The following is a 27,588-nucleotide window of genomic DNA, read 5'->3' as shown; positions in this document are numbered from 1 at the left end:
TTCTTTTGATGACTGTGACAACACAGTAAATATACTTTAGGTGAAAATTAGTGAAACAATTTAGGCCAGGTTAGATGGGGCCCTGAGGAACCTGATCTAATGGGTGGCATCCCTGTGAGACTGTGATTCTATGATTCTAAAAAAAAAAAAAACAACAATAACAACAACAAGATCAACAAAAAATAACAACAACAAAAAAAAAGAAACAAAAACAAAAACACCTTTCCTCCTAGCTCATCTTCCTGCTTTGTTTACATTTCTAATAAATGGTTAGAGGTGAGAGATGTCCCCTGCATTCATCATGCAGAAACAGAGCCAGGAATCCTTGATAAGAAGGATGTGTGCTAATGTCCTTACAAACAATTCCATGGGTGAGCAGATGAGTGTTAACATCTTTGAAATGGGTCTTAACGTCTCTGTTAACTGCAAGGGTTGTTACAGACCCCGGAGAGTTTGACACCTGAAACAAGTGGGTCTGCACAAGCCTGAGTTTCTGAACTTTGAGGTAAAATGCCAGGTTCAAAGGGGATATGTGGCAGGTGATTTGGGAAGGCTGCACCTTCCTGGTACCTCAGGGAACGGGGAGAAGGAGGAGGGCAACGTGCAGCTGGGAGTTTGGGATGAAAGGAGGCTGCACCCTCCAAAACCCAGAGAGAAAACCTCGTGGGTGAGTGCCCCAGTGGCCTCTCTCCCCTTATTGGAATAAACTGGCAGGACTCCTCTGTTACCTTTTCACAGCTTGATTTTCCATCATCCTGGAGAATGAGGTTTGGGACTTTCTGTGATTCTGTGAAGTGCAGAGATCTAAAGCAGAAAATGTTTCCAACCTACCGATGAGTGTTTCAGCTTCCTCACGATGGGAAGAGGGGAGGCAGACACTGATCTCACTGGTGACCAGGGACAGGACCCGAGGGAATGGCTGGAGCTGTGTCAGGGGAGGCTTAGGTTGGATATCAGGAAAAGGTTCTTCCCCCAGAAGGTCGCTGAGCACTGAACAACCTCCGCAAGGAATGCTCACAGCCCCAAGCCCGACAGAGCTCAAGGAATGTTTGGACAATGCTCTCAGGATCAAGGTGGTGTGGTTGGGGTGTCCTGTGCAGGGCCAGGAGTTGGGTTTGGATGATCCTCACGGGTCCCTTCCAGCTCAGGATATTCTGTGATTCTCTGGTTCTGCTGTAGGATCATCCTGGCTGTGTAGGATACACCATAAGGCTGGGCCACCACTCCAGTGTGGATTCTCTGCATCATTTTGGAGGTGCTTTGAAGGTTGGAGTGTGAGCTTCAGACAAAGTTTATTACAGAAGCTCCCATTGAGTCATGAGGTGCAGAGAAACCCCTTTGCTTTCTAAACTCCTCAGAAAGGAGCAGGGGGGAAGCTGGATACAGGCTTATCCCCAGACTTTGTCAACAGTCTAACAACTTTGTCCCTCAGATTGTAATGATGGCAAATCAGATATATGTCTATGAAAAATGTATTCTTTATTATGATAAATGATCAGGCAAAAGAACTCAGTCTGAATTCTTTACTATGCAGCATAAAAGCAAAAACTACTATTACAGTATCAGATAGGATAGTGCACTAAATCAAAGCAATATTAAAGAAATTATGTTAAAGCTACCAAAACAATCAATTGTTAGAGGTTGATGTAACTCACCCAGGCCAATGACTGGGCAAATCTTTTTCACTCAGCCATGAGGGACATCCTTGGGCTACATCCTTTACCCAAAGTTTGACTCTGCACACATGCTCCAAGGAGGAATATGTTAGAAGAACCAGCCCTGTGGAAAGTGGGCTGGAGTTTTTTAGTTTACAGGGGCTGGCTGCCACTCATGTGCCTCCAGATCAACTCAGCAGCTCACCTGCCAAATATCTGCCTCACTATCGGGGTGCTGGTTTCAGGCTGCTGTGGCAGATGGGTTTAAAAGGGTTTTAACACAATTCAACACCAAAACCCAGCACATGGTACCCCTCTCAGCCCACAACTAATAACTTGAAAAATAGGCCATTGTTTGAGGTTTTTGACCACGTTCCAGAGCAGAACTTCATGCTACAGATGTCCCCTTCCACTGACCACGAAGAATATCCATTGGATTTTCTCTGTAAACACCTTCATTAGGTGAAGGAAGGGGAACAGGATCCTTAGCATCCATTGCTGTCCCTGAGGGCAATGCATGAAGTTTTATCTACTTGTATTTGTGGTTTTCTGGGGCCTATCATTTCCCACACCACCAGTCCTTCACAAAATCCACCTGTAGGACAGGAAGGAGATGTCCCGTGGTACCAATCTCCCTCTGCATACTTGGTGCTCCCTTATGCATTTCTGTCTCCAGCAATGATGGAATAAATGTAAATGCAGCTGCTCATCCTTTTTCTGCTTAAGTCACAGATCCTGCAGTTCAGTGCCCTGCTCAAAGTACTCTGCTTTTTAACTCTTTTTGGATAAGAAAACTGCAATAAATATTACAGCAGCTGTGAAAAAGACAGGTTTTGAGTTATGCTGAGCTATCTGGCTTAATTCTTGCCAATCCTCCTTGACCACTCTTAAGTGCAAAGAAATTACTCCATTACTGTACTAAAGGGGATTCTGAATCTAATGATGTTCAAACCCCTACAGCAAAGGTATCTTTGATCTGCTCCCAGGAAACTTGTTACTGCTCTTCCATTAGGGATCAGATGAAAATAAAATAAGCTGTATCTTGTTTGATAAGTGAAAATGGCATTTCCTGCTGGAGCTGGAAAACAAAGCTTTTTGGGATTATTGTAAGTATCAGCAGGCACAGTGAAGCAGAGAGAATTCCTTCCCTAGTTGATGTTTGCTGTTGCACTTGGGGTCTGATGATTTTTCCACTGGCTTGGTCATTCATCAAGTGTCTCAAAGAAGCAGCAGAGGCAGAGGTTCAGCTCTTTCCTGGTGTCCCTGCAGAGGAGGGGAGAAGCGGCCGCCGCCTCTGCCTCTTTGCAGCACTCCTTTTAAAACTGGATAAATAAATTAGAGGGATGATCGTTCAAAGAACAAACCGTGAGCAGCTGGGGATCGCGGATGCGCTGGACTGTGCTGCTCCAGCAGAGGAAACAGCAGCCACGGGGAACTCGTAGGCAGCAGTTTGGCATCTCCTGGATTATTTAGTGCATTGTCTTGGCAGCGTTTGCGCACGCAAAAATGCTCAGCAAGAGATGTTACTCCTCCTCAGAGATGTCCTCTCTGGTGTTTATCCTTCCAGGGTTTGTTTTCAGAGCAGAGCTGTAGACAGGTAAATTTTTTACTACATTTGTATTTTAGGTACTTGGCAGCTCCACAGATGGAATATTAACTTACTGTTGTGTAGAGAACATTTTTGAGAAGGAAATTTTATTCATCAGAGACACCCCTTTAATTAACTTCCACTCTTCCATAGGGAGCGGAATATAAAGACAGATAACAATAATAATAATAATAATAATAGTAATAATAATACTTCTAATACTACTACTAAAAACAACAACAACAACAACAATGCATTTTGTTGCCATTACAAATGAAAATGAAATACTGCAGGAAGCAGTGTTTTGAGAGGCTTTTTTGTGTGTTTTTTTAAATTAAGGTCTTAATAGCATTTAATGTAAATTAAATATAATCATTGTCTGATCCCTGAGTGCATCTCTGAGGCTGAAGAATAAGAAGTTAATTGTGTTGACAACATAGTGGGAAGTGCCAAAATCAAGTACCAGCATGTTAGTTAAAGTACATTTTGAATTAAGAGGTGGAAGGCAGAACTTAATTTTTTTTCTACTCCTGCTCCCAGTTATTTTGCAGCAGAGTAAAGTTCATGCCCAGCACGAATTTATTACATAAGATATCTAACATAAAATTTACATTACAATGAAAATGAAGAAGGCTTTAACTTTAGAGATTGGGAAGGATCAGATACAAGAGCCTAACAAACCATTTTACATTGGGGATGGGGAATGACTGGTATGTAAATCCCTGAGTTGTTCTGTGGGCAGGTAATTTAATGAGGTCAGCAAAATGGATGTCAACTCCAGCCAGCATCTTGCTTTTCATTAAGAGGAATTAGGTATGGAAATCTGAGATTTGAATCTGCTGCTTATAGAATTCATGCATTTGGTGGCTATATATACTTGATTAAGAGATTGGGGATCAGGATGACTGTGCACTCCTCCATGTTTGCAATGTGACAGGATTCAATCCCCAGCTCACTCTCTCCTAATGGCAGTGGGATACCTGTCTGTGATTGATATGACCTCTTCCATCTCAAATTAAAAGTGATGGAATTGCTCAGATGGTGTGGTGAGTCCTGGGATCATCAGTGAGTGAAGTGCATTTTGATGAATGAACACAGAAATTGAATCTTAATTTAAATAAACAGAGGTAACAACTTGTTATTGGATCTGGTTTTGTCTTCATATGGGATTATTTCTCCTTCTTTCATGGTGCCAAAGGAGTCCATGCCTTCTGTGTGAGTGTTCGACCCCTGGCACACATCTGAATTCCCTTTCTGCAACTTAGAGATGTTATCTTAGAGATGTTATCTTCCTAGTGCACTTAGATTTCACTTGTAGGTACCTTGTATGAACTCAAGTGTCATTTTATTTACTCAGAGGGTGCTCAGGGCCTGGCACAGGTTGTCCAGAGAAGCTGTGGCTGCCCCATCCCTGGAAGTGTCCAAGGCCACATTGGATGGGGCTTGGAGCAACTTAGTCCACTGGAAGGTATCGCTGCCCATGGCAGGAAGTTGGAATTGGATGATCTTGGAGGTCTTTTCCTTCCCAGGCCATCCTGATTCCATGATCCTGGACAGCTTTCGTTACTGAGCTGTTTGCACAAAAGCACTGAAGTGGGGAAAAAACTGCCGAACTTTGGGTTAAGACCTCAGCAAGAGAGGTCTTGGTGTATTTGCAGTTAAGGTTGTGTTTGGTAAAATCTGTTTAGAGACTGGCCTTGATCTTCAAAGGAGGTGCTGGAAGAGCTGACCTAAGTCTGAAAAGAGCTGCTCTCCATCAGAACTGACAGAGAAGAAGGAAAGAGCTGAAGGATGGGTCTCCAGGACCAAGGCACCATAAATAGACATCTTTGACATTTTTAAATCAAAGAACCTCTATTCACTTCAAATCTCATCTCTCAAAAAAAAAAGAAAGAAGAAAAAAAGCACTGCCAAATGACTTTTTGATACAATTGTGGCTCATGCTCATGTGTATATGTGTCCTCTAAGGGAGAAAAAGCATCATTTCCCCCAGGTCTTTTGCAAGTATTTCTTGAGTTTTTGAATGAAACCTCATGGAAAACCACTTCTTTCTGACTAAAAGGATATGAAATGCTCTCCAGAGAAGCTTAAAAGCTGAGAGTGTTCTGTTGACCTTAGAAAGCTTGAAAACTACTGGACTGAGCTAATAAATACCTTTGGGAAGCGTTTATATCTCTTCCACTTCATTTGTATAGTCCCAAAGAGTAAGGCAGCAACCAGTGAATACAAGGAATAATGGTGCTGGAATTTGGGGTGTAAAAGGGAGGGATGCCCATGGCTGGAGGGGTGACTGGTTTGGCTCTGTTTCTACCTGTTTCAGTGCTGGTAAAGCCCTGAAAAAGCACTCTGCACCTTCACATCCCCAGTGCTTTCCTGGAGATACTGTGTCAATAAGGGGTAAATGACCAGGGTAAATAAATTTGTTCTGCTCAATTTCAGATTTCTCTCCTGAGAATAATATTTTCCTGGGCAAACCATCAGGCAACTCCTAGTCCTGTCTCCCTTTGCTGTGCAGCCCTTCTTTGAAAATGTGCAATACCAACCATCTGTGATGGCCTTGTTCCCTGTCCACCCCTGTTTTCACCTTATCACTTCCCTTTGAATGGTTCACAGGCATTGTCTTCATGCTGACAGCAGGAGGAATATTGTGGGCATCTCCTTCCCAGTATTTCCTTCTGGCTTCCATTATTGGTCAAGACCCAGGACTCCTGTAGCCCTCCTGTGCCTCTGTGTGCTGCTGTTGTTGTGTTGTCTCAATTGCTCTGCAGCTTGATAGATTTCTCCAAGTGTCTCATTATGCAATTAATCTCAATTGCAATTCCCATCATCTCTTCTCTTCTGCAGGCATGCCACCCAGCAGGAGACTAATAAAACCATCACGACTAGCACCAAAGCCATCAAGCAGCTGTCTGAGGTTGTCAGAGGCTCATCCAGGGTATGTGTCAGTCAAGATGCTGTTGGGGGAGAATGATGGGTCTTGTGGAAGGAGGAATAATGAAAATAAGAACTGGCAGTGGGTACTTTAAAGCTGTTATGCTCTGTGTCTTGCTATAACTTCCTTTCCTCTCAAACAAGTGTAGTTTTCACTTATAAATGACCCAGGGGAAAACAGTTGCAGACACCAGCTCTCCTTCCAAAACTGGCTCATGTGGAATTGGAAATCAAGAACTCAGCAATAGAGCCTTTGGCCAGTTCACATCTATCTCAGAGCCTCAGTTTTGAGTGAAAATATTGCAGCAATCATCTGGCTTCACACTAGTTTGGCATAGCTTAAAGACTCAGTTGTGGGTGCATGGGGTGCAGGTGAGTCTGGGAGTGTGTTAAGTGTCTGGAAAAGCCAAAGCCATGGAATATGTTTGGATATGACACTGATTCAGTGCTGTGTACTAGTGCAGAGGCAGCTCTGGGGATAGATAAGCACAGGCTGTGGTCAGTCAGGGCAGGATTTTAAATTAGAATTTACCTTACTCTGAATTCTAGTTTACCTGAGAAAATCCCATCTGTTTTGTGTGCAGACTGGGCTGTCATCTGTAGGTTCAACTCATATGAGCATCAGTGTCCCCAGTGCAAAGACTGGACAAACAGAAGGTTTTTGACCTTCCAACAATGATTTTATACCCAGATGTTGTTGCTGACTTTGGCCTATGATGTGCATCATGGGCAAGAACACTAGCAAACTGTGGGGACCAGATTCCAGCTGGTGTGAGAGTTAAAGGAGAATTTTCACCCACATTACATTCAGCACCTGAAATGAAAATAACGACAATTCTACTCTGTTGCTGTTGAACTCTTGCTTCCAGCATCCATATGGCTTCTAAGTCAGGAACTTTCCTGAGTTCATGCTTTATTCTTTCTCACTACCTGTCATTTTCCAAAGTCCTGTATTACTTCTGTTCTCTGTCAGCTCTGTTCTCACTGCCATTCCACCTAGAAATAAGACTGCTCTAAACACACAACTCATCTCTGACCAAGTGGTTTTTACAGACTGGATTGATGGCACTCGCCAACAGGCAGTTGAGATAAGGATTTAAAACCTGGGGCACCTGAGGCTACCTTGGTAACCTGTGAAGGACCGTGTGCAATTCAGCCTGCCTAAAAAAAAAAAAAAAGAATGGGTAATGGACTACTCCAGAGGATGGGGAGGGAAGCCTGGAATGACAGTTTTCACATGTTGACGTCAAGATTAATACAAGAATAATTTTTAACATATTGCTTTGACTAGTGATAGATGACAAGGACTGTTTTTCTTTTTTTTTTTCTTTTTTTTTTTTTTCTTGCATAATTACATCTGAGCTTGGTGAAACAAAAGACTCTGCCTTGGAGACATGGAGATCTGTGTTTTGTTTTTGTTTGTTTGTTTTTTTTTTGTTTGTTTGTTTTTTTTTTTTGTGTGTGTGTGTTTCTTTGTTTGTGCTGATATCCAAGCTCTATTTTGTGACATAAATTGGGTCCAAAGGGGAATCAGGCAAGGTCACATTAAACCAAATTACAGTGCCACACAAGTATATCATTATTTGCCCTTGAAGCCAATGGGGACTCTCAGGAGAAGAGATTTTACTGTCATGGGGAGAAGCATGCAAACTTGAAGGAAAATATTAAAGAGCTGAAGGAAATAGACACAGCAACAATTTCAGTAATGTGAGGAATAAACTTGCTGCTCTCTATCACATTATATAATAACTTTTTCTGCTCACTGGTAAATTAATTTAACTTTTTTTTTTAAACTCTTCTAATGGTGCAGTTTTAGTAATTAAACCTACAAATTTTGATAGAAAGCTTGTAGCCCCTGTCCCTTACAAAGAATAAATTGTTCTGGTGGATATTGGCTGCTGGTCAGTAAGTCCCTCTTGGGAATCTGGGTAGCACTGCAAACTCTCCTCTCATAAAATTACTCACAGCATGAAAAGCCTTACAGAACTTTATAGTTAGTCCTCAACAATCCATTTTTCTCTGGATTGCTTTGCATGCACACACAGAAAAAAAAAAAAAAGGCTAAAAAATGTTATTTTTTTCCCACTTTCTTCCTTATTTTCCACCAGTAATGCACTGCCAACAACATACTGTACGGGACTTTCTCTGACTTCCCCTAAATCTCCAAGTGCTGCTGGAGATACTGGAGTCAGGATGCCCAGCTGAGCAAATTGATAGTATTGCAGGAGCAAAGATGCTGCTCTAAGTGGATCAGTGTGCTACAAGGCAGGAGACTGATGGAAAATGGCTCTTTCAGGGCTTCATTCCAAACTATCCTCAAAGGATGTAAATGGAGAGGTAGATCTGGAATTCCGTTTTTTTTTTTTTTTTTTTTGCTGGGGTGAGTGCTGGAGTATAAGATCAGCTCTCCAGGGTGACAATCTTACCTTATTTTGCATGTGGAACAAACATAAGGTTTATGGACCTTTATCTATAGAATGGGAATAATGATACTTGCCCTGCTCTAAAAATGGTTTTAAATCTTTAGATGAAGATTTGGGATATTCTGTGTGTGAAAATACTGCCATTAAAATTAAAAATGTTCATCCCATCCTTTATAAAATCTACTCATGTAATCCCAAACAGGTTTCTGAAACAGCAGAAATGGCTGTAAAATGAACATTTCTGCTCAGTAGGTTTAGTGTAGATTGAGTTTTGTTTTCCATTTGTTTTTTAAGGGGAATCCCACTTCCTTGTAGCATTTCCCTCTGTAAAATCTGGACATGTGAGTTCCTGCACATGAGAAATATGAAATCCAGGGTGCAGAAGAGATCCAGGAGAACCATTTGGGTTTGGTTGTTCCCTCTGAGAGCAGAGATTTGGAAGCATGTTGGATATTTACATAAGGCTGTCTTCTCCCTTCCAATAACAGTTTTTTGGTTTTTGGTTGTTTTTTTTTTTGGTTTTTTTTTTTTGTTTGTTTGTTTGTTTGTTTTTTTTAACATAGATTGAAATCTTGCTGGAGCAAGCTCCAACCATAAAGGCAGTGACACTTGGGTTCATGTTTTGGCAAACATGAAGATAAGCTGTTTTCTGACTGTCAGACCAAGGAGAGGGGATATTTTTGCCGACTGACTTCTCAAGTCCAGTAAATCTCCCAAATGATATGACCAACTCAATCATGATTTATCACCTGAAAAAAATAACTTTTTTATAGAAATATCCCTTCATTTATTTTCTCCAATGCTATCTTGAATATCCAAAGTGGCATTTTTTAAATTTAACTTGGCGTGAATGACCAAAGCATCACATTTCCTAAAATAAAATCCTATTGCATCCTGGCAGCCCCAGTGTGACTGATTCTTTTAGGATCCCATTTGTGCCCACTTTATTTATTTGGTGGACAATTTCCCATGGTCCCAGACAGAGACTACTACTGGATTTATCCCAAACAGATCTGCTAACCAGCCTTCTTTTCTTTCCCCATCCAGCAAGAACGGCTTCAGCTGGACAGGCTGAAGAACCAACTCTCAGATGCCATCCAGAGATACGGAGCTGTGCAAAAAGTGAGTGTCCCTCTTGCTCCCACACTCCCATCTGTGAATGTGTTAAGTGTGAGTGTAATTCCCAGGAGCCTGGAGCATCTCTACAGGGCTGCTAATGAATAGTTTCCTCCCTCTTTTCCTTCTTTGTCAGTCAAGCATCATAGTGTCATAGAATTAAGGCTGGAAAAAGCTTTTAAGATCATCAAATCCAACCATCAGCACCACCAGAACCATGTCCTGAAGGGCCATATCCAACACATTTACTGAACACTTGAAGGGATGATGTCTCCACCACTTCCCTGGGCAGCCTGTTCCAGTGCTTGACAAGCTTTGCTCTGCAGAAATGTTCCCAAATAACCAATTTAAACCTCCCCTGAGGCATCTTGAGGCCATTTCCTCTTGTCCTGTCCCTTGTTCCCTGGGAGAAGACACTGACCCTCACCTGGCTACACCCTCCTGTCAGGGAGTTGTAGAGATTGAGGTTTCCCTTGAGCCTTATTTTCTCCAGGCTGAGCCCCCCACCCCAGCTCCCTCAGCTGCTCCTTATCAGTTTCTGGTGCTCCACATCTTTCCCCATCTCCATTCTCTCCTCTGGACATGCTCCAGCTCCTCAATGTCCTTCTTGCTGGGAGTGGCTCAAAACTGACCCCAGGATTTGAGGTGTGGCCTCCCCAGATCTGAGTTCAGGGGGAAGTATTTCCCCTGGCTTAGCAGTGATGCTATTTTGGTGTGCCTCCACTCTCAGGGGAGAAGGAGAGGTGGTTGCACTGTTCACCTTTTCTGCTTGCAGGAAATGTGCAGGCAGCACTGATCATTCAAATGTCACCCCATCTTCTGCCTCTGCTTTGGTGTTTGGCTGTGCCAGAAAGTTTCCAGGCACATCTTGTGGTTGGGAATGTGTCACCAAGATCAAGCTGTTTAATAAAACAAACAAAGCCTGTACTCTCAATTTGCTTCTTGCTCACCCTCTTTACCCTGGGGAGGCTCTGCTGATGAGCAGATTTGCTTTGCTTTTAAACACTGTAGTAATGGCTTAAATTTAGCATCCCCAAACTGCTTCCCTCCCCGGCAGTGCAAGTTAGGAGATATATCTGGATTAATCAAAATACAACCTGGACAACTCTGGTGGCTTTTGTATATCACTTTAATGAGTCTGACGCATGCCTGCAACAATGGGAAGGATATATTGTAATTATAGAGGTGTAATGAAATTTGGCTGGCAGCATGCACTTAATAATGTGGCTCTATTAGAAACACTCTGGACTGATTGATTTCCCAGCACTTGCTGCCTGTGCCTTAAAAATTAAATAAATAAATGGATGTACATAAAATTGCAGTTCAGCAGCACGTCTGTCGTGTAATAGAAATGCATCATCTCTAGTGCTACTTCATTTTAATTTAATTTTAAGTTTAATTTTAAATTATTAACCTGTCCTATTCAAGGAACTGAGTATGGGGTCTTTAAATGAAATCATGTTATGTGTTAAATGAGAAGTTGGAATTATCTGGGTAAAGAGCTCCACCTCAATACAAACACACACACACACACACACACATCTTTTTTATGCTTTTTACCCCTTAATGTTCATGAGTGCAGCCCATCTGAACTGTATATCTAGCTTGGATTTCTTTTGTTTTAAAAACTGTCATCAGTTCAGAAGTGCCAAAATTAACCACTGCAGCTTGTGAGTGCCCGGCTGCATCAGGAAAACAATCTGAGTGATAAATTGCTACTTATCCACATCCTAGTTGTCATTCCTTAAATGCCTGTTTCAGTTTTGATAACCTTGTCATTCTGGAAGCTTTGAAGACTTTTAGTGCCTGCAAGACTGAACTTTTAAATGCTTTTATACTCCCTTGTTTTTCTAAAGAGTAAGAGCTTTCTCTATGTCCTTTTCTTTAGAATGCAGAAGAAAATAGCTTCACATGATTCCTTCCCTAAATATTTGGACTCTGTTTTCTCAGCCATTTTCCCTCTGATTTTTTTTTTTTTAATTTTCCTTTTAACAGAAAATAGCAGAGAAATCCAAAGCTTTGCTTCCTACTGGGCAGAGAAGCACCAAACAGGTAAGTTCATGTGTGTGTCTGTGTTTGGAAGTAAGTTCAGTGCTAAAAAAGCTGTTTTCTAACCCCACAAATGATGCTGAAGAGCTTGGAGCTCCTCCACTGCCTACATTGATGCCAGTGAGAGACACACAGTAGAGATATGTGACGTCTTTGGAGGTGGAAGATAACAGGACTCGGGGGGAAAAAAAAAGACTTATATAAGACCTGTTTAATTATTCTCTGTTTTTCTGTCCTCATGAGGCCGCTTTTCCATTCTTGATGGGAGTTTTGTCTGCTATGAAATATATCAAAAAGTAGTCCTACACCCCCTTTTCCTGGAAGCTGGGCTTGTGGGTGCAGTGAAATCACATTCCAATTACAATTTCATAGAAGAAATTAAGAGTTTTTTATCAAACCTGTCCCCAGTTTTAAGAGTGATTATGTATTCTGCTCTCTTTGGCTACATTGCTCTGCAGTTAGCCATTATATACATATGCAAACTGAGCCTTTTTCTTCTTTTTAGCCCATATTAGGAAATTTTTCAATTAATAAATACTATATAGAATCAAAGTGCATATATTTATTCTGTTCTGTGCATATTCATATATACTCTGATTACTCCATATATGATGCATATATTCAGTTTCATATGTACATGCATGTGAATATATATAAAATATAATTAGATGCATGTGTGCCAGTGAACATATGCAAATTATTAAGGCTATAAAGATATCTCTGTGTAAGTGTATATGTATATATACAGAAAAAATGTGTAGTCTTTCATAAATAGTAATACAAAACACTATAGATTTAATATTTCTACGTGTGTGTGTGTGTGTTTAAGATATCTCCACAGATTTCCAAGAGACTTTTGATGCTAGGAGATCCTTTGCCTGAAGTAAGGGTCCAACAGAGATTAGGTTGGCCTCTTAAATCCTACATACTAAGAAACTTGTAGGCATTTGCAGCTGATAATGTGTCACCAAAACCCAGGATTCTATGTTTAATTTCAGTGATTATTTCTGATTTTTTGAATACTTTTTATCATTTAAGGGGAAGTCAGCAGGTTTTCTGCTTTCCTAATGACTTTTCTCTCCCTACCTTGTGCCACCTGGTTTTCTACAACTTCCTTAATGTATAGAAGAAGTATTTGTAGCTTGTAAGTTTGAATTGATGATTCTCTGTAAAAGAGAGTGGAATGGTGCCACTGAAGACCCCATCATTAGTGCAGATCAATGGACCAAAGCTTTAATATTAACTAAGTTTCAAGCAATTGCAATTCTGCCTTGACCTTGTTGCTTAGTTGGTTTAGGTGTCAGTGAAATGAAAATAAGGTACCAAAGTGCTGATGAATTCCTTTATCCAGAGTGAGGGTTCCCACTGCTACCTTTGGAGAGACTGTGCACAGATGTTACTTTTCTGTGCTTATAAAAATTAACAGTCTGGTTTTGTCCACAAGCTGTTGATCTGTGTTGAACAGGGGCATAAATAACATATCCTTTAACTGTGGTCCAATCTCACATAAATTAAATATTTATTGGATCGTTTTGTGCAAATTAACTGTGATTTGTTGACATGCTGTCTGTATTGCATCACTTCTTGGGCTTTTAATGAATTTTGTTTGACTGCTGTTGGTGGAGGGTGTTACAGGGAAGGGAACATCTCTGTTCTTGCCTGGACTTCCATGTGGTGGCATGGCCATCCTGCTCCACAGGATGTGGGACCCTGCTGCCATTAACCAGCACAAATAGAATGAAGAGTGCTAATTACTGCCAGTTGTTGGCACTGGGAGCAAGCCTGGATGAAACCAGCTTTTTTGGTATGTTGAAATTGCTTGATGATTCCAAAAACAACTTTCTTTGGAAGTAGGCAGCGTTTTAATCTGGGGAAAAAATTAGGATGCTAGACCAAAATACTAAAATCTTTAAGTGAGTAATGGTGGGGTTGGAGCAAAAGGAGGAAGAATGGGGCAGAGACAACCCCATGTGCCTTAAACCAGGTAGGCATCCAGCCACTGGGAGATTGCAGCAGGGTCAGGTTGGTGTGGGTCAGGCAGAATCAGCAGAAATTGGGTTAAACTGGATCAGCTCAGGTTGTTTCTCCTTGTAGCTGTCCCTTGCAGGTGAGGTGAAGTGGTTTTGGATTACAAAAGGAGGTTGTAGCATGTCCTGGGTGAGAGTGTTCTGACTCAGAAATAGGCTTGATCACACCCAAGAGGATCTTTTTCATTCAGTGACACTTGCTTGGGCTGGGGACACACAAGCCTTCATGCAAGGAAAGGATGAAAATTAATTCACATCTGCTTCAGCTTCCCTGTGTTTGCAGCTTCACACGTCTTCTCTTCTTCCTTCCTCAAGTACAGGAAGGAGAAAAAGTAAAGGTATAAAACCTGGTGAAGGCAATGCAGTGGTATGGTTAGTTTTAACTTATTATTATTATTTTTCCAGCAGCAGATTGGCCAGGACATACAAATTTATGGTTCCCACAGGAACTGTAACCTGACCACTTCACCAATATGTGAATATATTAAGGCATTAAAGTTAACACCCTATAGAGTAATGCAAAATACTACATATGTTCAGGAGACCTGATTTATGGGCCTTGTGAAGCTGCACAGTGACTTGGTGCAAATCCAGCCTTGATTCAAACACTTCTTACCTGCAGGGCTTTGCTCTCTTTTATTTATACTTTAATTTATTGTTGCAAATTGTAAGAAGTCTGAAGAATGCTCATTTTTCTGGATGCCTGTCCCTATAGTTCTCTCCCTCCGGTGAGTGGGAAAGGTGAGGTGTTGGGTAACACAAGCCCTAATAATTTTCCTTTAGGGAGTAATTGATTCCCTAGACCCATGTAACAGGCAAAAATTGCCATGGGAAGTCTTGGGAAAATTAGTTTCCTGCCCGTTGTGTTTTGTTGTAAGTACTCTTTAATTGAGTTTATTTGTTTATAAAGGCAAAATAAAGGCATTGATCCAAAACTCCTTGAAGCCTGAAGTTATATAAATTCTTAATCAAATATGTGTTTGTAGGAATGTGTTTGTGTATAGACAAATCAATGGAGTTCTATAGGTGCATATATGGAAAGACACAACTTTTTACTACACTCAATGATCCTTGTTGAATGTGCCTTGTGGCAGCAATTTAAAAATTAAAAAAAAAAAAGGAAAAAAGCCATTTCCCTTGAATCTGTGAAAGTAATTTTAAGTCTTCACCTACTGGACAAAATGAGACCTCAAAAGGCTTGTTAAGGGGAATTTTGGAAGGCAGTTTCCAGTTTATGGGAATTGCTGGTGCAGCCTACAGCAGAGACAGGATTTGGGGTCACCTATGCTCCTGGTTGTTTTGGGGACAGATGGGCTTCAAATCCCACTTCTACCCCTGAACAGATGCACCAAGATGCAAACTTGTCCTCCCAGGCAGAGTCCAGTGTAGGAGCAGGAGCATTTCAGGTGTCCCCTGGAGCCAGGGACAGTGTGGTCAGTGGCAGGAGAGGCTGGACACCTGTCCAGGCATGTCCTCTAGGGTGAAATCCATCCCACAGTGCAACAATAGAATATGATAATGTTCCAATAGCAGAGAATAGATTATCCATAATATTAAAATAATTACTGGTAGACCGTGGAAAATCCACAACTGAGCAAATAATGTCTCTGAGCACAGGAGATTAAAAGAATCCTGCTTTTTAAGTTTTTATAATTATTGTGCATTCAACATCATCTGCCTCTGATAGGAAGAATCTCTTTTGTGCTCATGGTTGGATGAGTTCAAGTGATGGGGCTTGGAGCAACCTGGAATAGTGCAAGGTGTCCCTGGCCATGGCAGAGGGATGGACAAGAGGATCTTTGAGGTCCCTTCCAGCCCAAACCATTCTGTGATTCTCTACAATTCTCTCTTCTCCACTAATGGGGAGGAAAGTGGCTTTTTCTCACCATGCTGATTTTGTAGGTGGTTCCCCCAAGGGAGTGGGAGAAGGGGAAGCACAGCTCTGTTTTAGCTGGGGAATGAGTTTTTATCAAAACCACATCAAAAATCTGAACAGACTTTTTTTTTTTTTTTTTTTGAGGATACTTTCCTAGCAATATTTAGAAATTAAAATTACAGTAATTGTCATGATGTAATGGCATCCCTCTTCATTTCCTGCTGCTCATCAGGAGAGGAAAGGATAATTACTGCTCTGGAACATGGCAGTTGCCAAAAAGGTGCCTTTGTTTCTTATTCTATGGGCCTATTTGACCCATCTCTCAAAGGTCAGTAAATAATATTTCTTAGGAGCACAAAGATGGCTATTAAATGTCTGTTTGCATATACAAGCTTTTTTCTTCTTTTTTTTTTTTTTCTTTTTTCTCCTGACTGCATCAATTTATCCTTGGACTTCCTTCCCACAGGAAGCATAATTTCTCCCTTTTTTCCTGTGTTTATGAAGTTGCTCTTTTTATGTGATTAGAGTAAAATTCTCATTTTGGGGGCAGCAAGATCCAGTCATTGGCTTTATGGAAGAATAACTTTTTTTGGCAGTAATGTCTGCATAAACTGCATGTATGTATGTGAGTATGTAATGACTTTGGTTATTCGGGCCTCTATTTTTACCAAGCCCTTGTCATGGTAGGTGTTGCGTAAGCACAGCTACAAGACTGTGCCACCCTGAGGATCTGGTGGATGTAGGAAAGGCTGTGGATGTTGTGTACCTGGACTTCAGCAAGACCTTTGACACTGGCACCCACAGCATTCCCTGGAATGGCTGCAGGCCACGGCTTGGACAGGAGCACTCTTTGCTGGGTTAAGAAGTGTCTGGATGGCCGTGCCCAGAGAGTGGTGCTGAAGGGTGGCAGACAGATCCAGCTGGGGATCAGTCACCAGTGGTGTCCCTCAGGGCTCTGTGCTGGGGCCAGTCCTGTTCCATATTTTTATTGATGACATGGATGAGGGTATTGAGTCTTTCATCAGGAAATTCGCAGGTGACACTAATCTGGGAGCATGTGTCCATCTGCTGGAAGGTAGGAGGGCTCTGCAGAGAGACCTGGATGGATCAGAAGAGTCCAGTGGGATGAGGTTTAATAAGTCCAAGTGCTGGGTCCTGCATTTTGGCCACAATAACCCCCTGCAATGTTCCAGCCTGGGGACAGGGTGGCTGGACAGTGCCCAGGCAGAAAGGGACCTGGGGGCACTGATGGACAGCAGCTGGACACGAGCCAGCTGTGTGCCCTGGTGGCCAAGAAGGCCAAGGGCATCCTGGCCTGGATCAGGAATGGTGTGGCCAGCAGGAGCAGGGAGGTCATTGCTGCCCTGGACTCAGCACTGGTGAGGGCACACCCTGAGTGCCGTGTCCAGTCCTGTCCCCTCAGTTTAGGATGTTGAGATGCTGGAGGGAACGAGGATGGTGAGGGGCTTGGAACACAAACCCTGTGAGGAACGGCTGAGGGAGCTGGGCCTGTTCAGCCTGGAGAAAGGGAGACTCAGGGGTGCCCTTCTCACTCTCTACAGCTCCCTGAAAGGTGGGTGCAGTCAGGGGGGGTTGGTCTCTTCCTCCAGGCAGCAGCTGACAGAACCAGAGGACACAGCCTCAAGCTGCATAGGGGGAAAATTAGGTTGGAAATGAGGAAAACGTTTTTCACGGAAAGAGTGATCAAGTACTGGAATGGTCTGCCTGGGGAGGTGGTGGAGTCACCATCCCTGGATGTGTTTATAACAAGACTGGATGTGGGACTTGGTGCCATGGTTTAGTTGAGATGTTAGGGCAGGGGTTGGACTTTATGATCTTAAAGGTCTCTTCCAACCGAGTGATTCTGTGATTCTGTGTGATCTCACAGGCTAAGCCAGTACCAACAGCTTACTTTAAACAATAATTAATGATGAGTTTTTAATGCAGTAGATGCTCCTCATGTTTGAAACCAGCTTCCACATTAGTGAGAGGATGTGGTGTGTATTTCCCTGAAATGCAAAATATAATTTCTCACAATCAAAATACAGCTTTTGCCCTGAAAAATGAAGTTTTTTACTTACACATTTGTCTTATTGACTCTGCCATCTTATCTCAGAACTCATCCCAGTTCCTAATGTTCCTGTCTGGCTACTGTATCTCAGGAAATCAAGCATTAGCTTTTGTGATAATTTATCTTGCATATGTGGTAGTAATTGCTATCTCTTTTCAAGGTCGTTTGGGATGCAGCTACGTCTGTAAAAAGTGTTATTTCAGTAATGTCAACTCTGTTTTAAATGACTGTGCATCCATTAAAAGCCATATTGTAATCAACCCACTCTCCTGTTTCTAGGGTTGTCAATATGGAGCATTTAAATCACACAGTTATTTTTTTCTCTTCTTTAGTCAAGTGTGGGCTTTTGTTTGGTTTTAAAGGGTTTTTGTTTTTTGTTTTTTTTTAAGGCAGTCATTAAAACAATTTTCTTAGAGAAAATTTAAATATTTTCTTTTATTTTTCTGCTTTTTTGGAGGTAGAGAAATAGATGCTCATAAAGGAATTTAATAAGTGGATGGAAATAGATTCACACCTAATCTTTTAATTTGTTGACTGTATTTTTAAGGGAGGTGGAATCTCTTCTGAATGTCCCAAAGTACTCTTGCTCTGCTTTCAGTGTGTCTGGGAAGAGAAGGTCTTTTCTTCTCAGCATGCCCACGATCTTGAAAAAAAATTCCAGTGGGCTTTATAGGCACAGAACTTTCCTAAGTAACCATTAAACTCCCCTTTTTGTAAAACTTAAAATGAAGAATCCTTGGGAAAACACCCAGATTTCAGATTCTGCTTGTGCCAGATTTCATGGGACACCAGGAATGCTCTGGGCTTCAGTAAGAGCATATAAGAAACACCCCAATTGCTACTAAGTAAAGCTGGGCTTTAATTGAAGGAATTTTCAAAAGCTGGAGGTACGAGCCTCCAGTAACATTCCAATCTCCTTATCTTAAAAGAGAAGAAAAGTTAAGAAAAAAGGAATGTGTATCATCAGGTTTGGGGGGAACTTGCCCTTTCTAAATTGCCCAAACAACGTGACCATTGTGTATTTTCCTTGGCAATCCTCTATTAAGTGCCTTTCAAGGGACCAGCCCACTTTGCCTTTGTCTGCTGATGGAACCAGAAACTGTAGCTGCCTCTATCAGCAGCCAGGCAAAGAACTGAGTTTTCACTAGCTGGGTCTTGGTTACTTAAGGGTTTTCTCTGTTTGATCCATGTGGTGCTTTTTATTTTAATTTTTTTTTTTTTTTTGAGTGAGTGAGTGAGAAAGGACAGAGGTTTCTGTGTGGGCAAGGGATGAAGGTGAGGGAAGGGGTTCTTTTGTACAAAGCCTCCTCCAGAGCAGCTCTGCTGGTTCCTCTACCCCGGCTCTGAGTCACTGCTGGAGCCTCAAACCGAGGCGTTGCTTTGTCTGGAAAGTGCCATCCTCGCCCCCAGCCCTGCAACCACTCACTTTTATGCCCCCAAATGCTGGGAGACACTTTCTTGTCACCCCACGCTGGCACAGACCTTGCTGGGAGGTCTGTGCCCTGGGAATGGTGACCCTGGGGTGGCGTGGACGCGTTTGGGGCCACGCGATGGAACACGGCCGTGAGCCAGCCTTGCTAGTGGGAGAGAGCTCTGTGACAGGGAAGAAAAATCTGTATTATGCCCAGAGGCTGGGACAGATCACTCAGCTGGTGCCCACATTATTGTTCTTCCATAGCCTGAGACAGCTCTGCAAATATATTTTTCCCCACTGCTGGTGGTGGCTGCCTGGGTGGCTGCTGTGCTTCTGTCTCGTGGAATCACAGAGTGGTTTGGATTGGAGGAAACATTAAAAATCACTGTTTACAACCCCCTGCCATGGGCAGGGATACTTCCCACTAGAACAAGGTGGCTCCAAACCCCATCCAACCTGGCCTGGAATGTTTCCAAGGATGGCACAGACACAGCTTCTCTGGGCAACCTGTGCCAGGGTTTCACCACCCTCACATGGAGCAATTTCTTTCAAATAGCCAATCTAAATCTACCCTCCTTCAGCTTAAAACCATTTCCCCTTGTCTTATCATTTCATGCCCTTGCAAAATTTTCCTCTCCAGCCTTTCTACTCCTTACGTACTCTCAGCTCCTGCATTTAAAGAATACTGCAAATGCACATCTTCCTGCCACATCAGGTCCATTCATGGAGGGGGTTGCTGCACCCCTATAGATGAGAAAAGCATTTCTCACCAAATATATGTGACCCAGACATAGTCTCAAGGAATTCTGAATCCTCTTTCCTCCTGAGTGTTGCTTTAACCTAGTGAGTGTGGGCAGTTCATGGCTTCAGTCACCACTGCTGGCACAGATTTTTATATCTATATATATACATGTGTCTGTAGATGTCTGCATTTGCACCAATATAAATAAATACAAATAAAAAATAAAATTAAATATAATTGTAAATACAGTGGAAGCTGGATGGACTCTCACCTTGCTCAGAGAGCTTTGTCCTTGCATGCAGCTTCTCTGGGCAGTGAGGGTCACCTCTGGCAGCTCTGTCAGATCTGTGTGACAGCAGCTGAAGAGGAGAGCAAACACAGGCCAAGATGCCAGAGCTGATGAAACATAGGCTGGGTCTGCAGGATGTGTGTGGCCACAATGGCAGTACTATAATTATTAAAAAATGGATTAAAAGCTTGAATTTTGTTCACCTTATGGGTTTGACTCCCCTGTTTTTTTTGGCTTTTTTTGCTTTTTTTTTTTTTTTTTTTTCAGAAGCTTAATTATATAGTGAGTGTTTCTGTGCAGTGGAAGTGGTTTCTGCTGGTGTGAGGTAGCTGCTCATACGACCCCATCCACCTCCCCTCCTTCAACCTCACCTTCCCTAAGTTGCACTGCAAGAGTCTAAATTGACTTTTGCCCTGGCAAAGATCACATGCAGCAACTGGAGTAACAAATGTGAAACCTTACAGAGTGTGTCACCTTGCACCAAAGTGAATGCAGTGTTATTTAATACATTTAAACCCCCCTGCAGAGATGAATTATTGAAAGGAAGGAAATTGTATTCTTCTAAACCCACTTTGATGGCTGCATTTATCACATGATTAAATGGGGCCGGCAGTGGCATTTTCCCACTAAAAAAACGTGTTTGGAAATATATTAACCCTTGCTGCACCAGGGTGAAGACAAAAATTATATTTATTGGCCTTTCTAGGGCACATCTTACTTGTGTTCTGGGTCTAAATAATCAATGTTATATCCACCATAAAACTAAAAGATATTTAAGCCTTTTCACTCCTGTGTAAAAGGCAGTGCTGTTACGTCCTCTATACTGCATCTCACCTATGAAATCATAGACTCATGGAGTGATTTGAGTTGGAAGGAACCATCAAAACCATCTTATTCCAATCTCTTGCCATGGCCAGGGACACCTTCCACTAGACCAGGTTTCTCAGGCTCTTTGAATTTTTCACAAGTATTTCTGGTTTATGAAAACACAAGGAAACACAGAATCACACTTAAAATTCTGATTCTTCATTCTGTTCCTTAGCTGAAAACTGTAACCCAAATTTGTGTTGTTCTTGCCAAACTAAACTTTCACTGATGTACTGGTTTGTTATAGAATTTCATCCTCACCTTTAATGATAATCCAGAATGCTGAAATTCCTTTGGAGTTAACTCATAAAGCTGGATATATACCAGAGAGGTAATTTATATATAGTGTCATTATAAAACACAACAGGTTCTGTAGGATAAGGCATGTGGTGCAGATAACATTTCAAGTAGTTATTTTTGAGCTGATAGAAACAGTCTGTGTGATAAATACAATAAATGTGTTCACCTAAACACAGATGGAGGTTCTCCACTGCAGTCTCACAAACTTGTTGATTTGAGAAGGTGCCTCTGAAGCAAACTATTCCCTTAAGTTTAAGAGATTTTTTTTCACCCAATTGTTGCAAATATGAAATGAGGTGATGGTTCAAAGCCTACACCATGAGCAAACCCTGATGAAAACTCCCTGGATGTGCTTTTGTGGATAAGAATGGAAAGGAGCTGGACTTGATGGCTCCTCTCTAATTTGAGTTATTCTTTGATTTCTATGAATGAAAAAAAAAAAACTGAGCCGTGAGTGTTGCTCATCACTGCCACTGTCAGGAGCAAATCAAAGTTGTGTGCTTGGTACCTGCTGAGCATCACCCTTGTCCCTGCTCATCCCTGTAAGCTGTTCATTAATCCTGGGGGAAGTGATGCAGCCATGCCATCACAGATCTCCTCCTGTGGGTGTTCAAGTGGGCAGTTTGTCACTTCAGCAGTGAGGTGACAGGACTGCAACTCACTGTGTCTCCTGCAGTAAAGCACAGTAAACCTTTGCAGTGTTCCTTTTGTTAATCTGCTTTAATTAAAGCTGTGCTGCCACAGGGTACCCTGGGAGTATTAGGTCACTCCAGTGAGCCTTGGAATTAATTGGGTTTGGTGCAATAGGACTTTTCCCCTGCTCCCTAAACCAGTTAAGATCTCAATCTCACCTCTTGTCTGCTCCAGATGCTGGAAAGGAGCTGGGAATGTTCTAGAGCAAGGAAGGCTCTTCCTCATGGGAAATGAAAGTTGCTCTTTTACCCATTTTTGTGCAACTTCCCAAAGCCAAACTCACAGACAAGAGGTTCCCAAAGTTGTCCTTGGCACAAGGATTGCCATGGAGAAACCTGCAGTGGCTGTGTGGAGAAACTGGATGAGACCATAAATGTTTATTTCCATGAACCCAGTTTTCCATGGGACAAAGCTGGAGATCCTGTTTCCAGTCTGTGTGAGCCCTGGATTTTTTGTGAGCTGTGGTTTGCACACCTCACTTGGATGAAATTAAAAGCTTCAGTGTTTTATTTTCTAACTTCACTGAGCCTGTAAAGCCCTGAATGTAATAAAACTATTGAGATGGTTCCTAAAACTTTAACTCAATATTACAATTGAAGCTCTTGATCTGCAACATTTCTTGCTTTAAGAAGGATTTTCCCTTCTCCTTCCTGTACTGGGTTACACTCACATGAAGAGCTCAGCAGATGATAGCCCTAAAAAAAAAAAAAAAAAAAAAAAAAAACAAAACCACCCAGCAAACAAGACTATTAAAAAAATCAAAGCATCTTCTTGCAATCACCGCTGGTTTCTGGTGAGCAAGGAAGGTGTTTTCTCCCTTTCTGTGCCCAGCAGTTTGTACCTGGTTAGATGTTTTAAGGAAAAAGAATGGGAATGTGGCTTTTTTGTGCAGCAGGACATAGTGACCTCTTCTGGAAGCCGAGCACTGGGAAGTTTGATGGCCCTGCGGTGGGAGCTCCTAAGCTGACCCCTATATTTAAGAATGATAAAAGCACCATTGAAGAGCCAGGCACAGGTGAAAACAAAACAACACTGGCTTACAGCAGTTGCTGGGAGTGGGGTGAAGGAAAGTGGATGCTGCACATTTTGGAGTGCCATCTGCTGGCACAGGAGCTGGGTTTTGCACTGCTCAGATGAAAACGGTGTCAGGGAAACCCTGATGAATCACTGAGATGAGAATAAACTCTCTAAAGAGTTGGGGTGAAACAAGATGCTTTGTGTGTCTGTTGAAGGCAGAACCCCTTGCTCAGCTGTGGAAATGTGTTCCGTGTCCCCACTCTGTACTAAGGAGAGCAAACATATTAAATAGAGTTTAAATAAGTATAATAATATTACTTTTGTGTATAAATATATGACTTCTGAGGTTCCTAGGGAGGAAGAATTTGAGCTTTAGGTCACATCAGCTGGCCATTTCACAGTTTTTAGTTTCAGCTTGTCTGGTTCTCATCTTTAGTAAAGCCCACAGGGCTGTGCAGGTCCTCTCCCTACCCAGTTCACATAATTTTGGCACCCAAAGGTGAGCATAGGTCTTGGTCATCAGCACATCTGCCTTAGGCATAGTAGGGTCTGGAAGTCCATCTGATAAATGGCAGAGGGGAACACACTTCTGCTGTAGCATGGGGTAGTGCTAGTTTGCTATTTTTGAGTTTAAAAAGTTTGAAATTATTTAAATTAACAAGAAACCTCAGCAAATGGTGTTCATCTATTGGACACCTGCCTGCCTGGTCAGAGCTTCCTGGCAGTCCCAGACTGGAAAAAGTGGGGTATGAGGGAGAGTTTTGCACAAAAGTAAAGGGGGGGAAAGGGCTTTTTGTTTATAGAGACCCATATTTTTTGTTTAAATAGTTTGGTGTCTGCCTTTATTTTTTGTTTGTTTGTTTGTTTTTATATGTTTCAACCCTAAAGGACTCATTTTGCAAAGATGCATTCTTCACATATGGGATGTCATTTGCTTTATTTTCCTACACCAGTCCTTTTTATTTTGAGGTGCATTCTGTTTTGAGCTTGATGATATCCAATGTTATAAAACCTTTCTCACCTCCTTACACTGCTTGTTGCTTCCAAGCCTACAGGCGTTAGAGCCATTGTAGACTTGAGTTCACACAAAATCCCTTTAATCAGCCTTTTGCCTTCTTGACTCTCCCCTTGTGCCCTCTTCAGTCTCAGAGCTCACCAGTGCTGCTTTTTCCTTTTCTAAGCTGTGAGGAGCTTGAAAATGTTGCAAATTATTAACTGACCACCAAAACAAAGGTTTTTTTAGAAGTGTGGTATGGATCTTTGTGGGCTATTTTTGGAACTGGTTTATTTGGAACTGCTTCTTTGTTTACAAACTGGGGATTGTATAGAAGGCTCGATACCAAATAGGAGGCGAGTTGGGAAACCTTCCGATGCTGAATTTTAGTAGATGCCCCTGCAGATCACAAACATTTTGCAGACTGGGATGTTTCTGTCTATAGGGGGAAGAACCCTTTCCCATTTGTGTCATTTTGCCCCTGGCTGGACACCAGAGCTGCTCTATCACCCCCTCAGCCGGTCGGAGGAGACAAAATGTAGTGAAAGGTTCATGGGTCAAGATAAGGACAAGGAGAAATCACTCACCATTTACTGTCATAGGAAAAATAAGCTTGATGTGGAGAAATTAGTTTAAATCTCTTACCAATTAAATCAGATTAGGATAACAAGAAATAAAACAGAATCTTAAAAAATATATCCTGCACCCCTCCCATCTTCCCAGGAAAAGCCACTCCTGAATTCTCTACCTCCTCCCCAACATCATCACAGGGGGGTGGGAAATGGGACCAGTTCATCACAAGTTGTCTCTGCTGCTCTTTCTTCCTCACCCTCCTCCAGAGTGGGGCCCTTCCAATGGGTCTCAAGTGACACCAGTAAAACTGCTCCAGCACAGGCTCAGCTCTCCACAAATCCACAGGTCCTGCCAGGGTTCTCTGCTTTCCTCTGTCTTGGCATTTTGTTCTGTTCCTTTTGTTCTGTTTTTTTTTGTTTTTTTTTTTTTTTTTTTGTTTGTTTTTTTTTTCTTCATGATTCTCAGAAGGCAATGGAAATTGTTGGGTCTGGATGTGTTCCTAAAGAGGAATAGGTTGAGTAGCTGCCAAGTGCAAGGAGTTTTTACATGCAGAGAGTCTGCAGTATTGATGTGTTTCCTGGGTTTGTTTGTCCACTGTTTATCGTGGAACATTGGGTACAGGGCTGGGAGTGGACCTGGCTAGTGAAGTCAGACACTTTTGTGTGGCCCCTCAGTGCGTTTGAAAGCTGAGAGCAGAGGAATTGGGCCATGGTCACTTCATGGTGAGGGGATTTGGGGAACATCCTGTCTCTTTCAGTAGGGTTGTGTTGTCATTTTCCTTGCTTACAGAGCAGGAAAAGTGGAAGGGACAATGAAAGTATTTCAGTGATATTCATCACATATTATTTCCTCTTCAGGAAAGTTGTGTAGTCATTGCAGATGTTGACAGGAAGTCATTTTGGAAAAGGAGTGATGTGACACCTTCCTCTGTTAATTTCCCTGAGTTTCTACTGAAAAGCCAAGGAATTGGTGGGATATTTCATATTTATCCACATCATTACTTTTAACACCTCAGAGCTTTCCTTTTGATATAGTCTGTTAATTCCCAGGATCACAGCAGGAAACAAATCAATCTCCTCATTCCCTGCTGCAAATATTTGGTGATAAGGTTACCGATAAGCTCTAAATTAGTTTTCATAGTTTCAGAAATCAAAGTTGTAGATGTTAAAGCCTTACATACCATGGCAGCTGGTTCCTCTTGGCAGGTTGCTCCACTGTCTATGATAAAGATGACTTTGGCTTCATTTCAGGACAAGTGATGTGAGAAGACCGCTTGTCTGCAAAATCTTTTCCATCAAGAAAATTCCTTGTGCTATGATTCACTCATGCCAACTGTGGAGGAATTAAATTCTGGGTGAGATGCATGAAGGAAACCCCACAGGAGGAGAAATTATTTGACAGCTGATCCATAGAGCTCTTTCAGCCACCTCTAAAGAAAATGCTGTGATGCCAGTATCAGTTTCCTTACACATCTGGTCTTGACTCATCTGCTACAGTGAAAGAAGAAAGAAACCCAAAGAAATAATTAAAGTTCATTATTGAGTGTATATGAAATGGCATTATTAAAGTATCTCCCTCACATTTATTTATAACCCTTCTTCCTGACAGAGCCTGACATGTTTCGCAAACACCACTGAATGATTATATATTCTTTGCCCAAAATCCGAGGATGTTGCTCTGCATTCTATTCATCACTTGTTCAGTCAAAATTTATGTTCCTGCACAATCTGTACGTTTTGTGAGATCTCTTTGTGTAGGTACATTACTCATGAGACCTACCAGGCATATTTAAAATAAGTCAGGGTAGAAGGGCTCAAATTTCTTTCAGAGAAAGCCAAGTTCTTCTCAGGAGTGTTGGACTGGGCATTGTCACAAGGTGAAACTGGAGAAGAATATCTCCATCCTCACAATCCACACGTTTTGGTTGGCAGGATGGAGCTGCCAATGATGACACTTATCCAGGACAGCTGAGCTAGCATAGCTCTTGGAAAATAAACGGGACTACAGGATGCGTGCAATGCTCAGAACCTTTTGTAAAACTCAAATGTACTTTCTTTTTTTTTTTGTTTTTTGACCAGGGCAGTGATTGTTCCTTTGTACTCAGCACTGATGAGGCCACACCTCAAGTGCTGTGTCCAGTTCTGGGTCCCTCAGGTCAAGAGGGATTGGAGCGTGTCCAGGGAAGGTCAACAGAGCTGGGAAAGGGTTTAGAGAGTCAGTCCTATGAGGAGAGGCTGAGGGAGCTGGGGATGTTTAGCTTGGAGCAAAGAAGGCTCGGGAGGGACCTTCCTGCTCTCTGCAATTCCCTGACAGGAGGTTGTAACCAGGAGGGAGTTACTCCCTTTTCCCAGAGAACAAGGGACAGGGTGAGAGGAAATGGCTTCAAGCTGTGCAAAGGGTGGCTCAGGTTGGACATCAGGAAGAATTTCTTCATGGAAAGGATGGTTAAGAATCAGAAGGGGCTGCACAGGGAGGTGGTGGAGTCACCATCCCTGGGAGTGTTCAAGAAGTGACTGAACGTGGCACTTGGTGCTCTGGTCTGGTTGACAAGCTGATGATTGTCCAAAAGTTGGACTTGATGATCTTGGAGGGGTTTCCAACCTCAGTGATTCTGTGATTCTCACAAAACTAAAGCCTCAGTCAGCGTCCTTGGGAGACTGGCCCAGGACACACCTCAAGGGCTTGTCTCTCCTCTGTGTTCCCACTGGTCTCACCCCCTTCCGTTTGCAAAATGAGACCTGAAAATAGATCGGAGGAGTATGGATTAGCTGTGTGCCTTTGGTGTATTAGCACAGCTGTGTTTGAGCTCAGCAGCAGCAGGGGTAAAAGCACAGGCAGTGGATGCAAATAGAAGGACTCCAGCAGAAAGGTAATGTAAACTCATCAGGGACTTTAAAATGCTGAGCCAGATCGATGCTCCTTTGCTGATGGAAAGTGTCACCTCCCTCGGCAGGCAGTGTCAG

General features: G+C 42.3%; 1 protein-coding gene across 1 annotated transcript in view; it reads left to right on the top strand.

Annotated features, from left to right (window-relative positions):
* The window catches only part of TSNARE1 (t-SNARE domain containing 1), a 347,022-nt gene that overhangs the window by 150,951 nt on the left and 168,483 nt on the right, over positions 1-27,588 (top strand). The window contains exons 5-7 of the mRNA XM_062504268.1: positions 6,088-6,178; positions 9,645-9,719; positions 11,709-11,765. Of these exons, the coding sequence (XP_062360252.1) occupies positions 6,088-6,178; positions 9,645-9,719; positions 11,709-11,765 (223 nt within the window). The remainder of the gene's footprint in view (positions 1-6,087; positions 6,179-9,644; positions 9,720-11,708; positions 11,766-27,588) is intronic.

The sequence above is a fragment of the Cinclus cinclus genome, chromosome 1 (genome assembly GCF_963662255.1).
Source record: "Cinclus cinclus chromosome 1, bCinCin1.1, whole genome shotgun sequence".
Lineage (NCBI taxonomy): Eukaryota > Metazoa > Chordata > Aves > Passeriformes > Cinclidae > Cinclus > Cinclus cinclus.
The sequence above is the reverse complement of the archived record's forward strand: the minus strand, read 5'-3'. Positions and strand labels throughout refer to the sequence as shown.